Below are 19465 nucleotides of genomic sequence, written 5' to 3'. Positions count from 1 at the left end.
TGCTCCATGATTTCTCAAGTCCCAGCTGGGAAGTCTCTGAGGCTGGGAGTGACATTGTGTCTGGGGGTTGGGATCATCCTGGAGACTTACTTATGCATGTGTGTGTCTGGTCCCCCAGCCAGGAAGGCTCAAAGCAGGACTGCCACCATCATGTCTGTGCTTGGCCTCTCCACATGGCATGGCTTCCTCACAACATGGCAGCCTCAGGGTAGAACTTCTTACATGGTAACTTGGGGCCCAAAAGTGGATGTCCGGAGGAATAATGCTGATGTGGCATTGCTTTTTCCACCACACAGCGTCACCTTCTGTGGCACTTTACTGGTTATGAGAGAGTCACAAACCCATTGAGATTCAAGAAGAGAGAAGGCCCCCATCAAGAAGAGGATGTGGGTGCAAGAGGCTCTCTGGGCCACACCTACGCTTCCTCCTAATTCCCCATCATGAGGCAGTACCCTCTCACCTTGAGCCCTATGGGATCCCGGCCTGTGCCCAGCCAGGTGAAAGAGTTGGTTTCTGCGGCAGGATGAGCACTGCATCCTGGAAGGCAAGGAACCAGCCTGACCACAGTGCACACTGGAGCCTCCCCACCCAGGAGCCTCTATGCTCACTGTTTATTGAGCACTTGCTTCATACCAGGGCCCCTTGCTCAGGCAGTATATACTATATCTCATTTAATCCTCATCAGCAACACTATCAGCAGGGTACTTAGTTATCCCCATTTCATGGAGACTTGGAGAGCTTACATTAACTTGCCCAAGCTCAGAGAGCCAAGCAAAAGGCAGTCAGAATCGGGACCCACATTCTTAACCACCGTGTAGAGTGACTTCCACAGTGGGGAGAATGAAATTAGGAGCCCTGGCTATCAAAAACAAGACCCTTGGAACACCTGGGTGGCTCAGTCAGTTAAGCGTCTGACTTCGGCTCAGGTCATGATCTCACAGCTTGTGAGTTCGAGCCCTGCATCGGGCTCTGTGCTGACAGCTCGGAGCCTGGAGCCTGCTTCAGATTTTGTGTCTCATTCTCTCTCTGCCCCTCCCCTGCTTGTGCTCTGTCTGTCTGTCTCTCTCTCTCTCTCTCTCAAAAATAAACATTAAAAAATTTAAAAAAAAAAAAGAAAGAAAGCTCAATTATTTTACACATCCCGTGAAAAGAGAGCCAAACCCCACCATGACACGTTTGATCTTTCTAAAGGCCACCAAAGTCCCTGTGGAATTTCCACATGGTGAAGTGGCCCAGGAAAACCATGTTGGACTTTCCTGAGCCGGCACAGTTGGTCACACCTCAGCCACGGAATCCATTCATGATACGAGCCTCCTCTACAAACGCACAGAGGGAGAAACACATCCCGTGTGTGACCTCGGGGAACCAGAATCCTGGTAAAGTCAGCGGCGCACCCAGACAGGAAGCTCTCCCCGCCTAGGCTCTTCCTTCTCTTCAAGAAGTCTCTGGGACAATGAGGAATTCTTTCCCTGCTCTGCCTGCCACCGCACATGTCATGGTCACCCGCCTGCCCTCCTCCACACCTCGAGGGAAGTACAACTTATTTGGGTCCAAGAATGAAACTTACTTTACCCATCACCCAGAATAACACATTTAAGAAGGCAAAACTTTTACTCTTGATGCATTTTCCATTTTCCACCCGCCCCCCGCCCACCACCACCAAAAGCATTCAAAATTGCCTGTTTCTTAGTGGCGTCAGGCTGCCAGCGTATAACTAAGGGGTGTCTGCACGGTAAACCCACCCAAGAGACAACCTGTGGTTGTAGAGGGTCCACTCCCAGATACGAGTAAGAGTTAACACGTCCCCAGAAGAATATTTCTCAACTGTGTTCCTCAGATAGTTTATGGCTATTGAGAAGGGGTGGAGGAATGATTCCTTGAGAAATTCTGCATTTAACAAAGGTGATAGGGAGTATGGCTTTCAGGGGAAGATGAACACCTTCTTCCAAACTTATCTGACCATCGAACCTGCTCCTCACAGAGCTGCTCTAGGAACCCAGGCTCTGGGAAGGGCCTTGGGCTCCCCATCCCCGCCAGTCTGTGACAACAGATCTGGTGACCATCTATCGCCATGGCAGAGTGCTTGGTATGCCTCTGGACATTTTGATGGACCGAGCAGTGATCAGCTTACTCAGTTATGGCAAGGACCCAAGCAGTTCCCAAAACACAAACCACTATTTGCACTGTTTTCATGGGAAAAATAGATACAAAGGGTATTCTGCACAAACTATGTTATAACCGAACTACTAAGTCTTTCCAACTCATAATATGCACGAACTATGGCAGAAACAAGGGCTTTTGTGGTACTAAGGACAGCACTTCTGCTTACCATAAAGAAAGAGTTCTGAATTCCAGGTTTGAATTCAGAGTTCTGAATTCAAAGACCTGGTGGTAGCAGGCCCATATTGTGTAATGCCATGATACCATCTGATGTATCCCTGGGACTACCATGCTGAATATACACGAAATGACCTCGGACGTGGTATTCTGTCTACACTGCTTTTCTGTCTACATTGTTTTAGGGTGTCTTCCCTTGCTGGCAAGCTGTCAGCTGTCACCTTCCACTGCTATCAAGGACTCGGACCTTCTCTCTCCACGCCTGAAAATGACCATTTCTGGCTGAAAACAGGAGAGCTGGTAAACTAAATAGCCACACCTGTTAGAACGGAGTGCCTATGAGAGTATAGAGCCTCTAAGGAAGGGCTGGGCCTCTCCAATCATGCACGGGCTGCCTTTCTCACAACTACTGCAAGGACTCACGGACCTGGACTGCAAATGTCAGGGCTCCAAAAGGTTGCAGAGTTCCAGGGGAGAGAAATTCTGTTGTGAACAGGTGCTCAAGGTGACAAGAAAACCCACCTGGATATACATACAATGGAACACTACTCAGAGATGAAAAGGAACAAAATCTTGCCATTTGCAACAACATGGACAGAACTGGAGGGTATTATGCCAAGTGAAATAAATCAATCAGAAAAAGACAGATATCATGTGTTTTCACTCATAGGTAGAATTTGAGAAACTTAACAGAAGACCATAGGAGAAGGGAAGGAAAAATAAGTTACAGAGAAGGAGGCAAACCATAAGAGACTCTTAAATACAGAGAACTGAGGGTTGATGGGCGTGGGGGGTTGAGGGGTCAGGGGAAATGGGAGATGGACATTGAGGAGGGCACTTGTTGGGATGAGCACTGGGTGTTGTATGTAAGTGATGAAACACAGGAATCTACTCCCGAAGCCAAGATTACACTATATACACTGTAGGTTAGCTAACTTGTCAATAAATTATGAAGGGAGGGGAAGGGAAGGGAAGGGAAGGGAAGGGAAGGGAAGGGAAGGGAAGGGAAGGGAAGGGAAGGGAAGGGAAGGGAAGGGAAGGGAAGGGAAGGGAAGGGAAGGGAAGGGAAGGGAAGGGAAGGGAAGGGAAGGGAAGGGAAGGGAAGGGAAGGGAAGGGAAGGGAAGGGAAGGGAAGGGAAGGGAAGGGAAGGGAAGGGAAGGGAAGGGAAGGGAAGGGAAGGGAAGGGAAGGGAAGGGAAGGGAAGGGAAGGGAAGGGAAGGGAAGGGAAGGGAAGGGAAGGGAAGGGGAAAACCCACCTGGGAATAACCAATAATGTTCCCACTGTGGTCGAGAACATTAAAATTGATGACAGGACCCTGCACCTCTGGACTGCTGAATTCAGAGTCGCTGTAAATCCGCACCACAGGGGCTCCATTGGGGTACCGGAGAGCACACAGGGCAGTGTAGGTGTACTGAGCCAAGGTAAAGGTGTGCTGCTTTATATTCTCCATTCCACCTCAAAAGCGATTGTGAAATGTCAGACAGAATCATGAACTTTCCACATAATTCACTCAGTCATTTTTAAGAACACAACATCATTCTAACCGGCAAAGCTGGACCTCAGATTAACAATTGTAAGTATGGGGAAATATGGTGTGGTAGTGTCCATATGATTAATGTGTAGGTCTGGGGGACTGAACAACACCTTACTGTTGCTGTTTCCATGGAATCTTCCATAGGAATTCCTGTCATCCTCTTTGTTTTCTTTCTTTAATAATGCCACTTAAGCATTCGGAGAATTTAGACCCTTGGGTTACAAATGGCAAAAAAAGCACCACCTTATCTTTAAAAGTATCTCTTTTTTTGCTGTATCTTTAACATTTGAATCATTTTTTGAGAGAGAGAGAGAGAGAGAGAGAGAGAGAGAGAGAGAGCTCAAACGGGAGAGGGGTAGAGGGAGAGAGAGAGAGAATCTCAAGCAGGCTCCACCCTCAGCGCAGAGCCCAGCACGTGTTTCAAACCCACGACCCTGAGATCATGACCTGGGCCAAAATCAAGAGTCAGATGCTCAACCAACTGAACCACCCAGGCACCCTCAATGTGTAAGTCATTTCAATAGGATCCAGATCAATTAAGGATACATGTTACAGCATGGGTGAACCTTGAAAACATTATGTAAAAGAAGCCAGACACAATAGGACAAATATTGTATTATGCCTCTTATCTAACTGCCTAGAAGAGGCAAATTCATAGAGACAGAAAGAATGGAGATCGCTTGGGTCTGGGAGGGAGGGGAAATGGGGAGTTACTGTGTAGTGGGTTTCAGTTTGGGACGATGTAAAAGTCCCAGGGATGGTCCGTGGTAGATGGCTGCATAACAATGTAAACGTGCTTAATGCCACGGACATGCACACTAAATTGGCTACAGTGATGCATTTTATGTTATGTGTACTTCACTGCACATTTTTTCAAAGGAGCAATGAGGTAGGAACAATCAGGGGTTTGCCTTATTACGGACCAGGTATTGTCAGTCCGCTTTCCGAGGCGCCCCTGGAGCTATCAGACCTGTATCTTGCTGTTCGGCCATCTATTAATATCCTTCTGGGGATAGTGCTCATTTCTCAGTGCTTGTCTTTATTATCTCCTCTTTGTCCTGGATGCTGTCTGTTCACTTCCCTGTATTACCATCAGTGCCACCCTCCTCTCCCGTGAAGCCTGTCCGTTCCCTCCTCGCCCGCCCCGTATTGGGCTCAGGCTGAGAACCTGCAAGGTCCCTTTACTGTGACAAAGGAGAGAAAGGAAGGACTGCCTAATCTTTAAGCCACACCCCTGGCTCACCACCACCCCGCCTCCATATGGAGGGTGCAAGCAGCACCACCCAGCTCTAGAAGCTCAGCCTCTGGAGGAGTGCCCAGGAGCATGACGGAGGGCGGGTGCCTGGCTCGTGAGGCAGAGGTTCTTCTAGTCCTATGTGTTTGTGTCAGGCCCCACACGATGGGGAGTGGCATCTGTGTGTGTGTCAGCCCACAGTGAGTGTCCCCCACCTGCCCAACACCCCAAATACTTGCCGGGACAGACAACGTGCATCACTGCAAAGCCCAGCAGCAGAGACAGGGGCTCGGGGTTAGGCATTATTACGGCCTAGGCCAACCCTCCCAGTTACGAGGTCCCTGGCCCTGGAGAAGGCACTTAACTTCTCTGAGCGTTAGCTCTTCATCACACAGTCCCCCCCACCCCCCGAGACAGGAGGGAGGACCCAGCAAGGTAACAGCAGAATAAGGTCTCAGGATCTGTAACCATTCCCAGACCAGGGACCAAGGGTGGGTCTTCTGCTTCTGTGAAGCGACTAATCTCCTGATTTGGAACGTCTCTTACTGGTTAAAATGTTCTTTTAACTGACAAAAATTAAAAAAAAAAAAAATGTGGTGCAGTCTCTTGCTCTTGCCTCGGAAGTCATTCTGAAATTCTTTAGAATTAGCTTCAACTGCATTCGCTGTACAGCTGCCCTGTGCCAGCCCCTCGCACAGCCCCTGGGTCCTTATCTAAATCACACCCGTGCCGGGACACCCTCAAGGACACAGGCACCCTCAAGGACACAGGCAACGGGAGCAACTGGATAAAAGGATCCACTGACCTGTGAGGCGCTCTAGGGCATCAAACCCGTGTTTTAGTGCTATCACGTCAAGGAACGAGATGGTGCCATCTTCAAACCTGTAACAGTGAACAAAGCAAGCCGAAGCTTTCAATGGAAGGAAATATTGTGCTTTGTAGTTTAATATTCTAGGGAGAGGATTTGCTCAGAACCCTGTTACTGCAATCTTAATTTCCTTATAAAACTAATGTATTATGAATTAGCTATATGACTCAACAATTAATGAATTAACTATGAATTAATAATGATAATAAGAGGTGCCTGGGTGACTCAGTCAGTTCAGCGACTAACTCTTGATTTCAGCTCAGATCATGATCTCACAGTCGTGAGTTCAAGCCCCACATCAGGCTCTGTGTTGACAGTGCAGAGGCTGCTTGGGATTCTCTCTCTCTCTCTCTCTCTCTCTCTCTCTCTCTCTCTGTTCTCTCTCTCCCTCCACCCCTCCCCTGCTTGCACTCTTTGTCTCTCAAAATAAATATTAAAAACTTTAAAAAATAATAATGATAATGAATTAGTCAATAATGAATCAATTACTAACTGATTAATCACCAGTGAATTAATAAATAATCTCTAACAAATTAAACATTGTTAGCTAATAATGAATTAAGTTATCGATATATAGTAAATATTTATTCATTAACCAATAATCAATAGACTCTTGGAAAAAAGGAAGGGTTTGTTTGTTTGTTTGTTTCCATCAAAGGTTGTACATCCTTGGGTTATCAAACAAGAACATGGTCGGGGTACATGTTCAAAACATATTTGGTTTGGGTATTAAATCTCTCAAGTTCTAGTCCTAAGTCCACTAGAAAAAAATGAGAATTCCAGTGGTGAATAACCATTCCACTTTCTGGGAATCTTGGTGCAGCACCTGCTGTGAGGCAACCCGCCCAGTCGAAGACCAGAGGTCTGGTCCAGCTCAGGCCGCCCCCAACCTGCCCGGTAGTCATTGCCCCACTTCTGGCCTCCACACATTCCTATTGGCTCCATAAAGTTGGAGTTGTCATTGTGATCTGCCTTTAATTTATGTGATGGTGTGCCTGTCATTCTCTTCCCGCTTGGTTATACTACTCACTACGTTATCACACCCGGATACAAAATGTCTTACAGCAGAGTTCCTATTCCAGAATCCCCCAGCTATGGAGAAGTCCGAAATAAAAGAGACACCAAATAACCCCACTGACGCCAACTCTATCTGGGCACTTCACCTATACGAGCTCTCAATAATCGCAGGCTTTCAGAGACCCACTTTATAGGGAAAACTATGTGCAGAGATCAAGTCATACACCCCTGTCCCCACTGCTGCTGGTGCGTGGTGAAGCCGGGATTCACTCGCCAGCAATCCAGCTCTGGGGCCCACAGATCTGACCCGTGACTCTACCGGCAGGGACACGCCCCCATCCGCAGAACCCTGAGTCTCCACCTGGGTCTATGGGGGATCTGACCCCCTTCCCATCCAGGCTCCGGGTCTTCTCAGGCACCAGCAGGGTCACTAGCCCCCTGGCCCAATCCCATGGTATTCCCCGCTGTTGGACCCAGCAGAACCCTGGGTCAGCTGTCACTTTCATCCTCTCACGCATTCGACCTCATGGGTCCCAGCCATCACCCTGTGGGAGAGCTCCTCGGCCTGCCCCGCACCCCGTGCCCCGCAGCCTGAGGAAGATGCATACACCAGCAAACCCGGGCAGAGGCCTCTGCCACTTGCAGGCAAGTAGCTCCCTGCCCCCAAACTTCCCTTTGTCACTCACAGGGCTCACAGAGCCTGCTCACAGCACCCCACATGTCTGGTGGCTTCTGAATTAACTAATTCTTCTTGCCAACCAGCCACCAAGCTGAGCAGATTCCGGCTGCTGAAAAACAGCTGTGCCGTCAACATGCATGCACACTTGTTCCAGAAGATGCCATCTTTTTAAAAGACCGCTTTGATAAACTGCGGCACCTCTTGCCTGTGCTCTGGGGAAAGGCCCGGTGGCCGACCCTCCTTACCCTCCTGAGAGCCCTTCACGGCCTCCGCTTGCAGCCCTTGTCCTCTCACGGCTCTGGACAAGCCCGTACACGGGGGCCCAGTTCACTGAGCTGCCTGGGGCACCCTCCAGCCGACCTCTGCCTCCGTCCCTGCCTCCAAACCCCCTAATCCTGGTGGCCGAGCCCAGTCCCTTGCATGATCCTATAGGGGACACATGCCGGACCCCTGCCTGGCTGAACTCCAGCCAGCCATCCCCGTGGCGAGTTACCTTTCAGCCACCGACTGTCTTGGGATATAGAAGTCTTCTCCTGCAAGGTACGCAGCGGCCGTGCCTCCTCCAAAGTAGGTTTTCCTCAGCAGAGGAGCCACACGATTATTCACCAGCAGAGCACCCAGGCCAGTGGGGAATCCAAAGATCTTATAGAAGGAGAGGGGGACAAAGTCGGCCTGGTGAACCGACAGGTCCAAAGGCGAGGTGCTCACGTAGGAGGCCGCGTCAAGCAACACGAACCACTTCCCAGGCACGCTCATGGGGCACATCCGCCCGGCCTTGACCTCCCCTATCCAGGACAGGGGGTATCTGGTTCCGGAAAAGTTACTCTGAGCAGGGTAACAAAAGAGGTGCGGGAGCTGGCAGTCAGGGTCACTGGCAGCAGTGCCCCGTGTCTCCGCCGCGCGCACGTCCTCCGGCCTGACTGGGATGGAAGTGACGTTCATGGCCGTGGTGACCTTCCTCATGCCCACCACAGATGTGTGGCTGTCGATGAGGTAACAGAACCGACTCCCGTTGCTCTCCGGGCCCGGGGACACCCACGGGAAGGCCTCTGCCACCAGTTTAAGAGCAGCCGTGCTCCCTGCCGTGAAAATCACGCTGTAGTCCTCTGTGGAGGTGTGGAAGTGCTCCAAAATCCTGGAAGAAGCACAGTATCATGCCAACTCCTTGGTCTCACTAGTGTTAAACGTCCAGTGGTAGCTGCGTTTCTACTGAATGTGACATCTCTCTACCTTCACATCTAGAAGACCCACACCGGCTTGGCCACACTCGCGGAGTTAGGGCAGGGGCCAAGCGGGCCGCAGGAAGAGCTGACGAGCAGGTTCAAACTGGCAAAAGCACCTCCCGCCTCCCAAGTCCGCACCCTCCTAGGACAAGGCAAAAACCCACGATGATCGATGATCGTAATCCCAGGACACACTCTCTCCCGGGTCAGCTCTCTGTCTCCGCCACGGCAAGCGGTAGGTCACCAACTTGTTTCACAGCACTTTTCATACGTGGCAGCCCAGCACCACTTTCCAGTTGGAAATGACTTGAAATTATAGGAATTGAAGGAACGTTAGGCACCCCCGGAAATTACTTACGAAAACTATTCACCTGTGGAAAAACATAAAGAGCTGTCCGAGGCGTGCATACTCGTAAAAAGGTTGGGTGGGCTGGGGATGAGTAAAACAAGGCGCCTAATGAAATGCGAAAGGAAAGCCCAGACTGAATGTTTTTCTTCTCTCTGAAGGTGACTTGGGAAGTGGTCGCTCCTTGTCGCTCTGGCCCCCGGGCACCCTGGCACCGGCCCGAAGCCACCTGAGACGGCCGTGAGCACCTCAGGGCCACCCACCTGCGCTTCGGCTCCGCCTTGCTCCGCACCCACTGTCTCTCACCTTCCCGTCCTCTGCCCCTGATGTTCATCATTGTGCACTTGACCATTTAGCTGACCGTGATCTTCCCGAAACCAGCTCAGAACCTTTGTGGGAGGCGGTAAGTGATAGGAAAGCAGCCCAGCCACCTGGGGGCGCCCGCTCGGGCTGGCACCTTTGCCACTCACCTGTAGCGCACGTGCTCCACGGTGTCATGGGTGAGCTTGCTGCTGATGTTCTGGCTGTGAGGATTACCTGGCAGGTTACAGAGAAAGGCCATCAGGCCACTACTTGTGTCTCTCTTCTTGTGTTCCTCCCAATCCTCTCCCTCAGTTTCTCAAAGAGTTAAGCATACAACCACTGTCTGACCCAGCGATGCCCCTCCCATACACTCAAGGGAGGTGAAAACATACATCCACACGAAGAGTCATGCGCAGAAATGCTCACAGGCAGGTTTGTTGGTAAAGCCAAATCCTGGGGACAACATGAATGTCCATCGTGAGCAGACAGCAGATAGCTGATGAGCAGATAGGCAAAATGTGATCTATCCACACAATGGGAAAGTAGTCACAATAAAAAGGAACCCGCTGGCTAGGTCATGAATGAACCACAAAAACATGTTCACTGAAAGATACCAGACACAAGGCGTCACACAGTATACGATTCCATTTATATGAAATGTCCAGCAAAGGCAACTGTACAGAGAGAGATTCAGAAAGTAATGGATTTAGTGGTTGCCTGGGACTGAGGGGGCAACAGGGATTAACTATAAATAGGCATCAGAGATCTTAGTGGGGGAATGAAAATGTTCTAAGTGATTTATAATGATAGTTGCACCACTCGGTAAAGTTACTAAAAATCGCTAAATTGTACATTTGAAATAGATGAATTTTATGATATGTAAAATATAATTCAATTTTTTTAAACCAACCAACCAACCTCCGCCCCCAACTAGTAAAGCAAGATGGGGTCGGGGAAGAACATTCTGGAGCTGGAAGTCAGCTCTCAGGCAGCCAGACCAATGCAAGAACCTTTTCTACAAGTTCCCTGACAGGTGGTTCTGATAATTAACTCCAGGGAACCAAGTACACAACCTCAGGAGGCTGCCCTTTCTCCCCACCCCCTGCCGCCTGCCCTGCCCCCAACCATGAGACAGGGCCATGAATGCCACTTAATCTAAGTCCCCATCTGTTGCCCTGCATTCACACCCCTGCTACCGGCATCATTCCCACAGAAACACATCTATCTCCTCCAAATATGTGAAAGGGACCATCACATCTCCCCTTAGCCCATTCTCAAGGCTAGAGTCTCTCCTAATTTCTTTTGTTTAAGATTTGCTTAAATGTTTATTTTTTTATTTTGAGAGACAGAGAGAGACAGAGAGAGAGCAAGCAGGAGAGGGAGAGAGAGGGAGGGAGGGAGGGAGGGAGGGAGAGAGAGAGAGGGAGAGAGAGAGAGAGAGAGAGAGAGAGAGAGAGAGAGAGAGAGAGAGAGAAAGAATCCCAAGCAGGTGTCATGCTGACAGTGCAGAGTCCCACACGGGACTTGATCTCATGAACCATGAGATCATGACCTGAGCTGAAATCAAGAGTTGGATGCTTAAACAACTGAGCCACACAGGCGCCCAAAGTCTCCTAATTTCACTTGTCAATTTCTAGTTCTCCTCCCCTCCTTGGATGCCCCATGAGTGTGACCCATAGTATCATTACCTACTCAAAACATGGCCCCCAGATGAGGACACAGACCTCTCAAGTGGCCGGATGTGCAGGGGTGAGGCACAAGCATTTCTCAGGAGCAGGACCACAAGACCACATTAACAGTCTTGACCTTTTTTGTTTTAGGGTTCGTTTGTTTGTTTTCTCATATATACTATCGGGTCACACTGGATTTCTGGTCATTGAAGCCACCAATGCTCCTTTTCCATAGGCACTAGTAACCCAGGGACTTGGTACTTACCCTTGCTTCTTCTCGCCACCCTGGTTTTTAGCTCAGCACCATCAGCACTACCTACAGTCTACAGATCGTCACCTCTCGGCACCTTTCCCACAGCTAGGACAATTGCAAAATTTAAGGAAGACTTGTGGGTCTCTTTGCAAATCATGGGGTAAAATCAAGATAAGGTCCCTCAGTGACATCTCCCCTACAAACGACTCCCCAGATTTAAATATCTGCTGACTGCCCAGGACCTTAGTGTGGCATGATAGGATTGTCATGAACTGAGGCAGTCTGCTAAGGGATAAGGGCTTGTGCTCTGGAGCCCATTGGCCTGAGAGCCACTCCCCCAGCTCCAGCGCTTTCTGACTGCATGGCCTCTGGTTAGCTGCCTCCCTTCCCTGGGGCCCACTTTCCTCACCTGTAAAACAGGAGTGATGACAGAACCTGTACCTTAGCTTGTTTGATAACAGAACCTGTACCCTCGTTTGGCTGGAGAATGGAGGGAGAGAGAAGAGATCAAGCATTTGGAACAGTGCCTGAAGTGTATAGTGAGTGTTCAGGAGAGGGTGCTTGCTGCTATTACCATGAACAGCTAGAGCTGTTTTTAGTTCAAGCTCCCTTTCCACGTTTATCTCATCACACGGTGCTGCTGATTAATGTCTTCCAGGACTGCCAATTGTTTTCAGAATAAACATCAAACTCTGCAGAGCACCTACAATGCCCCTACCTACCTCTCCATTCAGGTCTCCCCCACCCTCCTCCCCTCCTCTGTGCTCCGGGGCTAATTCCTTAAACCACTAAAGGATCGTGGTTCATGCTACTACCTCTGTCTGGAATACCCTTCTCCTCATGCCCAAGTGAATCCCTGCTCATCCTCCAGTCACCCCTCTCCTAAGGCAGCTTTCTCTGACACTCACACTGCCAGCCCTGTCACTCTGCAACCACAGACCCCGTGGTATCATGGGCCTTTTGTTCACAGCCCTTCAGATAGTTGGTCATTTACATTTATTTGGAGCTCACTTGATTAAGGTCCTGTCTTGACCAGATCACAGTCCACGAAGGCAGAGCCTGTGCTTCCTCTGTTTTCATTGTACCACCGTGCCCCCCACAGCAAAGTGGCTCAACACACATTTCTGGAGTGAAAGAATAAATGAATGTCCTTCCCACCACCCTACCCTCTGCACAGGGTCATCCTGTCAAACACAGCAGCTTTGTATTTCTGTGCCCTTCTGACACTGACCCCTTCTTCTGGAAGTAAACCTTGTGTCCCTGAGCTGATCCTTCCTATCCTGGCTGCACATGTATCATAGGGACTGACCTGAGTGCTTGCTTGACACCCTTCTCCCATGGGGTCTATTCAGCACTGTTCTAAATAAATCTGATATTTATTAAGCAGAGATAGATCAGCTGAATGTTGTTGGCTACTATTCATATAAAAGTCGGTTTGGGTGTGTTTTTCTTTACCATAAACATTTTCCATGAGATCATTAGTGAAGCTTGTGAGCTGACTCTGGGGGAACAATGTGGCTCCTGCATGGTCAAGGTAGACGGTTCCTGAAAGAAAACACAGAATCAAGCTGGGGTTATTTTCCAGAGGTATTCAACTCATTTTACCTAGATGTGATTTGTGTGAGCTTGAGCAGTGGGCACCACCAGGCCACTGATTTCTCCAAGCCTCTTGATATGAGCTTCTTAATCCAAGGCATGGGCAATGCAAGATTGCACTTTCAATACTGAATGACCTTTAGAGCCCCAAGCAAGCCTTCCTGATTAACCAGCTCTTTTATGAACCTGGAACAGCATCCCACACAGAGGAGGAGCCCAACAGACATTTGTGATTAATGACAGTAAAGCAATTTCACATTATGACTCACTTCCTATCTGGGATTTCCTTGCCTCTTCCCTGGTGGGCAAGCCCTGATTATGCTTTCCCACAGTGAATTCTATATCCCTCAACCCTAGAACAGCTTGGAGAGCTTTGGAGATGACCAGGAATGTAAATGTGCTTTCTAGCTTCTCTCATAAACAGAGACAGGCAAATTTAGATGAGAGTGAGCTACGAAGGTTTTCCCACCAGATGAGGGAGACCAGATGGCTGGATAACTCACCATGTGTGCAAGGGTACTGGAACATGGGCCAGCTGGTACATGGCTATGGATAGGAGGCTCCAGTGATACAACATCTTAAGGCACAGCAATTTGGCAATATCGTCCACACTTTAAAATGCAAACCCTCTTTGACCTAGCAACTCCTCTTTTAGGAAAATACCTATGATTTGTGAACTGGCCTGCACACGAGGACATTTAGTGCAGCATTGTCTGCAATAGCAAGAGATTGGAAATGACTTAAGTGTCCATGAACATGTGATTAAAATAAAGAATTCTTACACCTCCAACTAGTACTTTATAAGTAGACATGGAGCAAACTCTGAGATGCATTTTTCAAGAATATACAATGTGACTAGATTCATTCCTTCTTTCATTCACTTAAATGGGTTTTGTTGTTGTTTTATGCAAAATAGATTTTTTGGTTTCTTCTTTTTTTAATGTTTATTTACTTTTGAGAGAGAAAGAGAGAGTGCAGGGGGTGGGGGAAGGGCAGGGAGAGAGGAAGACAGAGGATCTGAAGAAGGCTCCACACTGTCAACAAAGAGCCCACAGAGTGGGGCTCAAACTCATGAACTGTGAGATCATGACCTGAGCAGAAGTCAGATACTTAACAGAGTAAGCCAGCCAGGTGCCCCTTTTTGGTTTCTTTTATAACATCTTTTTTGAGATATAATTCTCATACCATAAAATTCACCCTTTTAATGGTACAGTTAGCAGATTCATAAACCGTCACCACTATCTAATTTTAGAACATTTTCATTCATCCCAAAAAGAGAGCACATACTCATTACCAATCACTCCCCAATCCACTCAGCCCTAACCCCTGGCAACCACTAATCGAACTTCTGTCTCTACAGATTTGCCTATTCTAGGCATTTGATATAAATGGAAGCATGCAAAAGTGGCCTTTTGTGTCTGGCTTCTTTCATTTAGCATAATACTTTTAAGATGCATCTGCATTTTCAAGGTGCATAATATGTTCATTTCATTCCCCTTTTTAGGACTGAATAGTATTCCATTGTATGGATGTACCACATTTTGTTTATCCACTCATCCAATGATAAACATGTGGGCTGCTTCCATTTTTTGACTATTATAAACAATGCTACCATGACTATGTGCAAGATGTGTGGGGACATCTGTTTTCTCCCATTTGGTGGGTTGTTCTTTCTTATTGGTATCCATGGAAGCATAAAAGTATTTAATTTTGATGAAGTCCAATTTGTCTATTTTTGTTGTTATTGTTGCTTGTGATTTTAGTGTCGTAAGAAACCATTGCCTAATCCAAGGTCCTGATGAGTTTTGCTTATGCTTTCTTCGAAGAGTTTTATATTTTTAGCTCTTTCATCCATTTTTAGTTCACTTTTTAATACAGTAGGGGTCCGCCTTCATTCTTTTGCATGCCAGCTACCCCAACACTATTTGTTGAAGAGACTACTCTTTCCTCTACTGCATAGTCCTGGCCTTCTGTTAAAAAGCAACTGACCATAGACATATGGGTTTATTTCTGGACTCACAATTCTACTTCATCAGTCCACACATCTATTTTTGTACCAGTTGTACGAAATTGTACCACCAGAGTTGTGCCACATTGTTTTGATTATTGTAACTTTATATACATTTTACTTATTTTACTTTTATGGGAAATGTGAGTCCTTCAACTTTGTTCTCTTTCAAGGTCGGTTTGGCTATTCTGGGTCCCTTGCATTTCTGTAAGAATTTTAGAACCAATTTATCAATTGCTGCAAAAAAGTACCTGGGACTTTGATCAGAGTGTCAATCAGTCTATAGGTCAGTTTGGGGAATATTGTCATCTTAACAATATTTAGTCTTCAAATTCATGAATACAGGATGCCTTTCCATTTATTTAGGTCTTCCTTTATTTCCTTGGATGGCATTTTGTAGTTTTCAGTATATAAATCTTCTACTTCCTTTCATAAGTTATTCCTTATGTATTTTGTTCTTTTTGACGCTTTCCTTTATTTCATTTTCACAGCTTTTCTTGCTAGCATCTGGATATCAAGTTGATGTTTGTGTATTGAACTTGTATCCTATAACCTTGCTGAACTTGTTTTTTAGTTCTAACAGTTTTATATATGGATTCTTTAGGTTTTTCCATATACAAGATTGTGTCATCAGCCAATGGAGATGTTTCACTTCTTCCCTTGCAATCTGGATGCCTTTTATTTCATTTTCTTGCCTAACTGTCATGGTTAGAACCTTGATGACAATGTTGAGTAGAAATGGTGAGTCCAGACATCCTTGTCTTATTCCTGCTCTTAGGGGTAAAGCTGTCAGTGTTTTACTATTAAGTATGATATTAGTTGTGGGTTTTTTGTAGACAGCCTTTATGAGGTCATTTGATTTCCTAGTTTATTGTATTTTGATGTTCAAGATATGTTTATTGAGTACTGACCATGTGCCAGGCACTGTTCTAAGTGGAAGAGACACAAAAGTAGACAAAAGAGAGAAGCTGGTATGATAGTGACAGAGAAAGACAAACAAATGTAAACTATGTCAGATAATGAATGTTACGGCTCAACTGTGCAATTAAAAAAAAAAGTACACACTTACAAAAATAGAGACCACAAGTCAAAAGGCACACCAGACACGAGTAGCAGGAGCTGACCCTGGGGCCGTCACCATGGCCGCAGCTGGAGTGAGCGGGACTCCCTGGGCATTCTTTACCCTCCTTTGGCACCTTCTGAGTGCTGTGTAAATGTACTACCTAGTCCAAAAATTTAGTGTTAGAATAATGGTCTCTTTAACCAAAAATTCAGAAATACAAATGCACCACACCAAAAGAAAGGCCTTGGTCCGCCCAGCCATCAGGGACATGCTCATGTGAAGCCACAGTACACATGTGAAACCTGAGGGGCTCCCAGAGAGCACCACATGCCTTACCCACAGCCTTCTGCAGGGCCAGGAAGCCATTTGGGAGAAGGCTGCTTTGGCCTTTGGTCCAGTAGTTAATTTTGCAAAACAAGGCGGCCATGTTAGATCAGCTAGAGATCAGATCTTAGATGCAATCGGCCAGCACAGTGGTTAACAGTGCAGAATTCAAGTCAACCAACCTGACTGAATCCTCCTCCACCACTAGCCATTCTGGGTCCCTGTTCCTTCATCTGCAAATGGGATGAGGGTTAAATGAGTGGGTATAACAGAGCCCAGTTAAGTGCCTGGCACACAGTGACTCTCTAAGACTTGGCTATTATTAGTAGAAGGAGGCAAATGACCCCAAAACCCATTGGTATTGGGTCTTCAAGAAAGGAAATTCCAGGGTCTCTTCTAGATCATGATCTTTAAGTTCTCAGTTCCACACAGGGCGAGTGGCCATGCAGCAGCACCCTAAGGCTCCAAGAACCACTCGAACCACATCTGAAAACCCAATACTCTCCCTTCACCAAGACAAGGGAATCCCCCTCCAACTGGTTAGGCAAAATATTTCAGCACTTAAAGATTAAGCATGTAATTATCTAGAGCTACCACTTAACCAGATAAACTCTCAAGCCTGCCCAAAAACTCTGAGGGGAAGGAGGAAGGGGAAAAGAACAGGAGGTGAAGGTTACATTATTTTGCTTTGTTTTGTTTGTTTTTCCCTGCCCTAGGAGAGAAAGCAAGTGGATATGTTCTAAGACTTCCAACGGTGGGAGGGATGGGTTTAATCCACAAAAGTCTACTTCAACCCTATAGTGTAGAGGAAATGCTAGGAACTTGCACTAGATAGCCGGTAGAGAAAGAAAGAATACGATAAGATAGATGTTATAGGGGCTCTGAGGCGCAGCCTGGGATCTGGCTACCACATTTAAATTTTACATTTAAGTAAACGTTCTCTGAAGGACACAAGGAAAACAAGTAGGAGCCCAGAACATACCTCTGCTTTCCCAAGGTAGCGTTGAGGGGAGAGGTCAGCCAGTGATGGGTGTGAGGGATCAGAACTGGAGGGATTAGGGGATTAAGCAGGTGTGGTGCTGAAATAATTATGGACTGCGAGAAAACAGCCTCTGAGATTTACTTCAAAAGAATGGGGAGCCTCCTTCTCTCCCTCCACACCTGTGGGTGTTTGTTGTATCAGTCTATTTCTACGGGTAGAAATTTCCACAGTAAAACGTTTCAGAGACAGCAAGTGGAAGCGGAAGGGTGAGATGCTGTCTCCTCCAGGTGAATGTGTCACTGGCAAGAATGGCGAGGTAGTAGAGAGGCCACCAGAAGGTCCCCCGTCTCCCTCCCGGGCTTCCCTACTGAAGTACAGACAGGGGACACACAAGGAGGAGGCCACAGCCCTCAAAGCTCCCAAACAGAAAACAGTGTCACTATCCCAAACATGAGGAAATAACTCAAAAGAGCTGCAATCAGCTATCCTATTACTGAAACGTTAAGTCACAGCGGCCGCTGTTGTGCCGCAAGCAAGGGAGCAGTCACCAGTTGCTAATTGCAACAGAATAAATGCACCTCAAATCCTGGCGCCACGACCATGCCCACTTAACCTGCGGTCCCTCCCTGCTCAACCGGCACGCGGTCCTAAGGCTCGAGGAAGACCTTCACGCAAGGTTCCCGACCCGGTGCGGGAGCCCTCCCGCCCGGCTGTGACGTCTTGGCAAGGCCACAGGGCCACATCGAGCTCGTTTAAAAGTTAACCAGCCTGTTCCGCCTTGCGGGTATCAAAAGGATGATGTGATCGCGATCGATACTCGTGCTCTGGCTCGTGTTACAGGCACGATACTCGTGTTACAGGCTCGCCCTGTATGTACTTAAAGCTCAAACTTCACGGTTTGCTAATTCCAGACGCCCAGCGAGCTAGAGTTCGAAGGCATTGTTCTGATGGCACGAATGAGAAAAATGGGCTTCGAAAATAAAGCTGCTTATGAGCTTAGTGTCCGTAGCCTCTCGGCCCCAAGCGCACACGCCCCCAGACTCGCGGTCCCCACCCGGAGCACTGGCCGCCCGCCGCCCACGCACTGCACCTGTCCGCAGGCGAGCACCTGAACAGTCATGGCCGCTGCGCATTCCTGCATTTTGCAGCGCTGGCTCCAGCTGGACCTTTAGAGCCGGGAGTGTCGCGGCGGGCGAGGGCAAAAGAACTCCTAAGCGTGGTCCGCGGAGAGGGAGCACAGGTGAGAAAGGAGAAGGCTAGTCCTGCACCACGGGGAAGTCTAAGGAGCTAGGGTAGCAAGAAGCCTTGGGCTGCAGGTGGGGACCTCAGGGACGCGCGGACGTGTCCCTCCGGGTCTTTCGATCCAAAATACATCCCAAATGAGGTGACGCTGCTCCCACCTAAAGCGAAAGCTCCTTCCACGCCAGTGCCAGAAAACGCGTGCCCGCCACGGCCTCCCTGCCCAACCCGCACAGGTGCCCCGGCTGGCCTCACCTGCCAGGCGGCCGAATTCGCGCTCGCGCATGTCCCGCAGGCTGCGCGGCCCATAGCCGTAGGCGAGCGGCTGCGGGCTGGAGTCCCGGAACCGCGCGAAGGCCAGCAGCTCGGCCCCCCGCGGCGCCGCCCCGCCGGCCATGACCCAGGCCCGCCAGCCCGTGCCGTAGCGGCCGCCGGGCCGGGGAAAATGCCGAGGCCGGCCCGCCCGACTCCGCCCCCGCCGCGCCCCGGCCGCGCCTCCCCGCCCTCCAGAGGCACCTGGTCCGCTGCCCAGGGTGGCGCCTCTCCCGGCGGCCCGGCCTCCCAGGGGAGCTGACTCACAGGGTTGCAGTTCTTTCCGGCCCTTTTCCCACCTGGGGCGGGGTAAGGAAGTGCCCGCTTTCATTGTCTCTTTAAACAGCTTCCCAGTGGAGCCCAGGGAGATGCCCCCAAAGACCCTTGGAACACGAAACTCTCGTTTATCTACGGTCCCACGAAAAGGCTAGTGGCAGAAGTAACGCATTGCTTTCTCCTGCTCGGCATCCTGAAA

The 19465-nt window shown here is 48.6% G+C and overlaps 1 protein-coding gene across 5 annotated transcripts in view; it reads right to left on the bottom strand.

The window, feature by feature from the left end:
- Positions 1–19130, bottom strand: part of MOCOS (molybdenum cofactor sulfurase) — a 56230-nt gene extending 37100 nt beyond the window's left edge. For 3 of the 5 annotated variants that reach the window (XM_023241876.2, XM_045042101.1, XM_045042100.1), the window contains exons 1-6: positions 18934–19130; positions 12922–13011; positions 9711–9777; positions 8165–8806; positions 5913–5989; positions 3595–3794 (exon numbers count right to left, since the gene is read on the bottom strand). In XM_023241876.2, the coding sequence (XP_023097644.2) occupies positions 3595–3794; positions 5913–5989; positions 8165–8806; positions 9711–9777; positions 12922–13011; positions 18934–19075 (1218 nt within the window). In that variant the 5' untranslated portion in view covers positions 19076–19130. Of the gene's footprint in view, positions 1–3594; positions 3795–5912; positions 5990–8164; positions 8807–9710; positions 9778–12921; positions 13012–16139; positions 16294–16639; positions 16691–18933 lie in introns of all 5 variants that reach the window. The other 2 variants (XM_023241878.2, XM_045042102.1) reach the window with 2 other exon arrangements.
- Positions 19131–19465: the final 335 nt, after the last annotated feature.

This window comes from Felis catus, chromosome D3, assembly GCF_018350175.1.
Source record: "Felis catus isolate Fca126 chromosome D3, F.catus_Fca126_mat1.0, whole genome shotgun sequence".
In the NCBI taxonomy this organism is placed as follows: domain Eukaryota; kingdom Metazoa; phylum Chordata; class Mammalia; order Carnivora; family Felidae; genus Felis; species Felis catus.
This window is presented reverse-complemented; position numbering and strand designations above follow the sequence as displayed.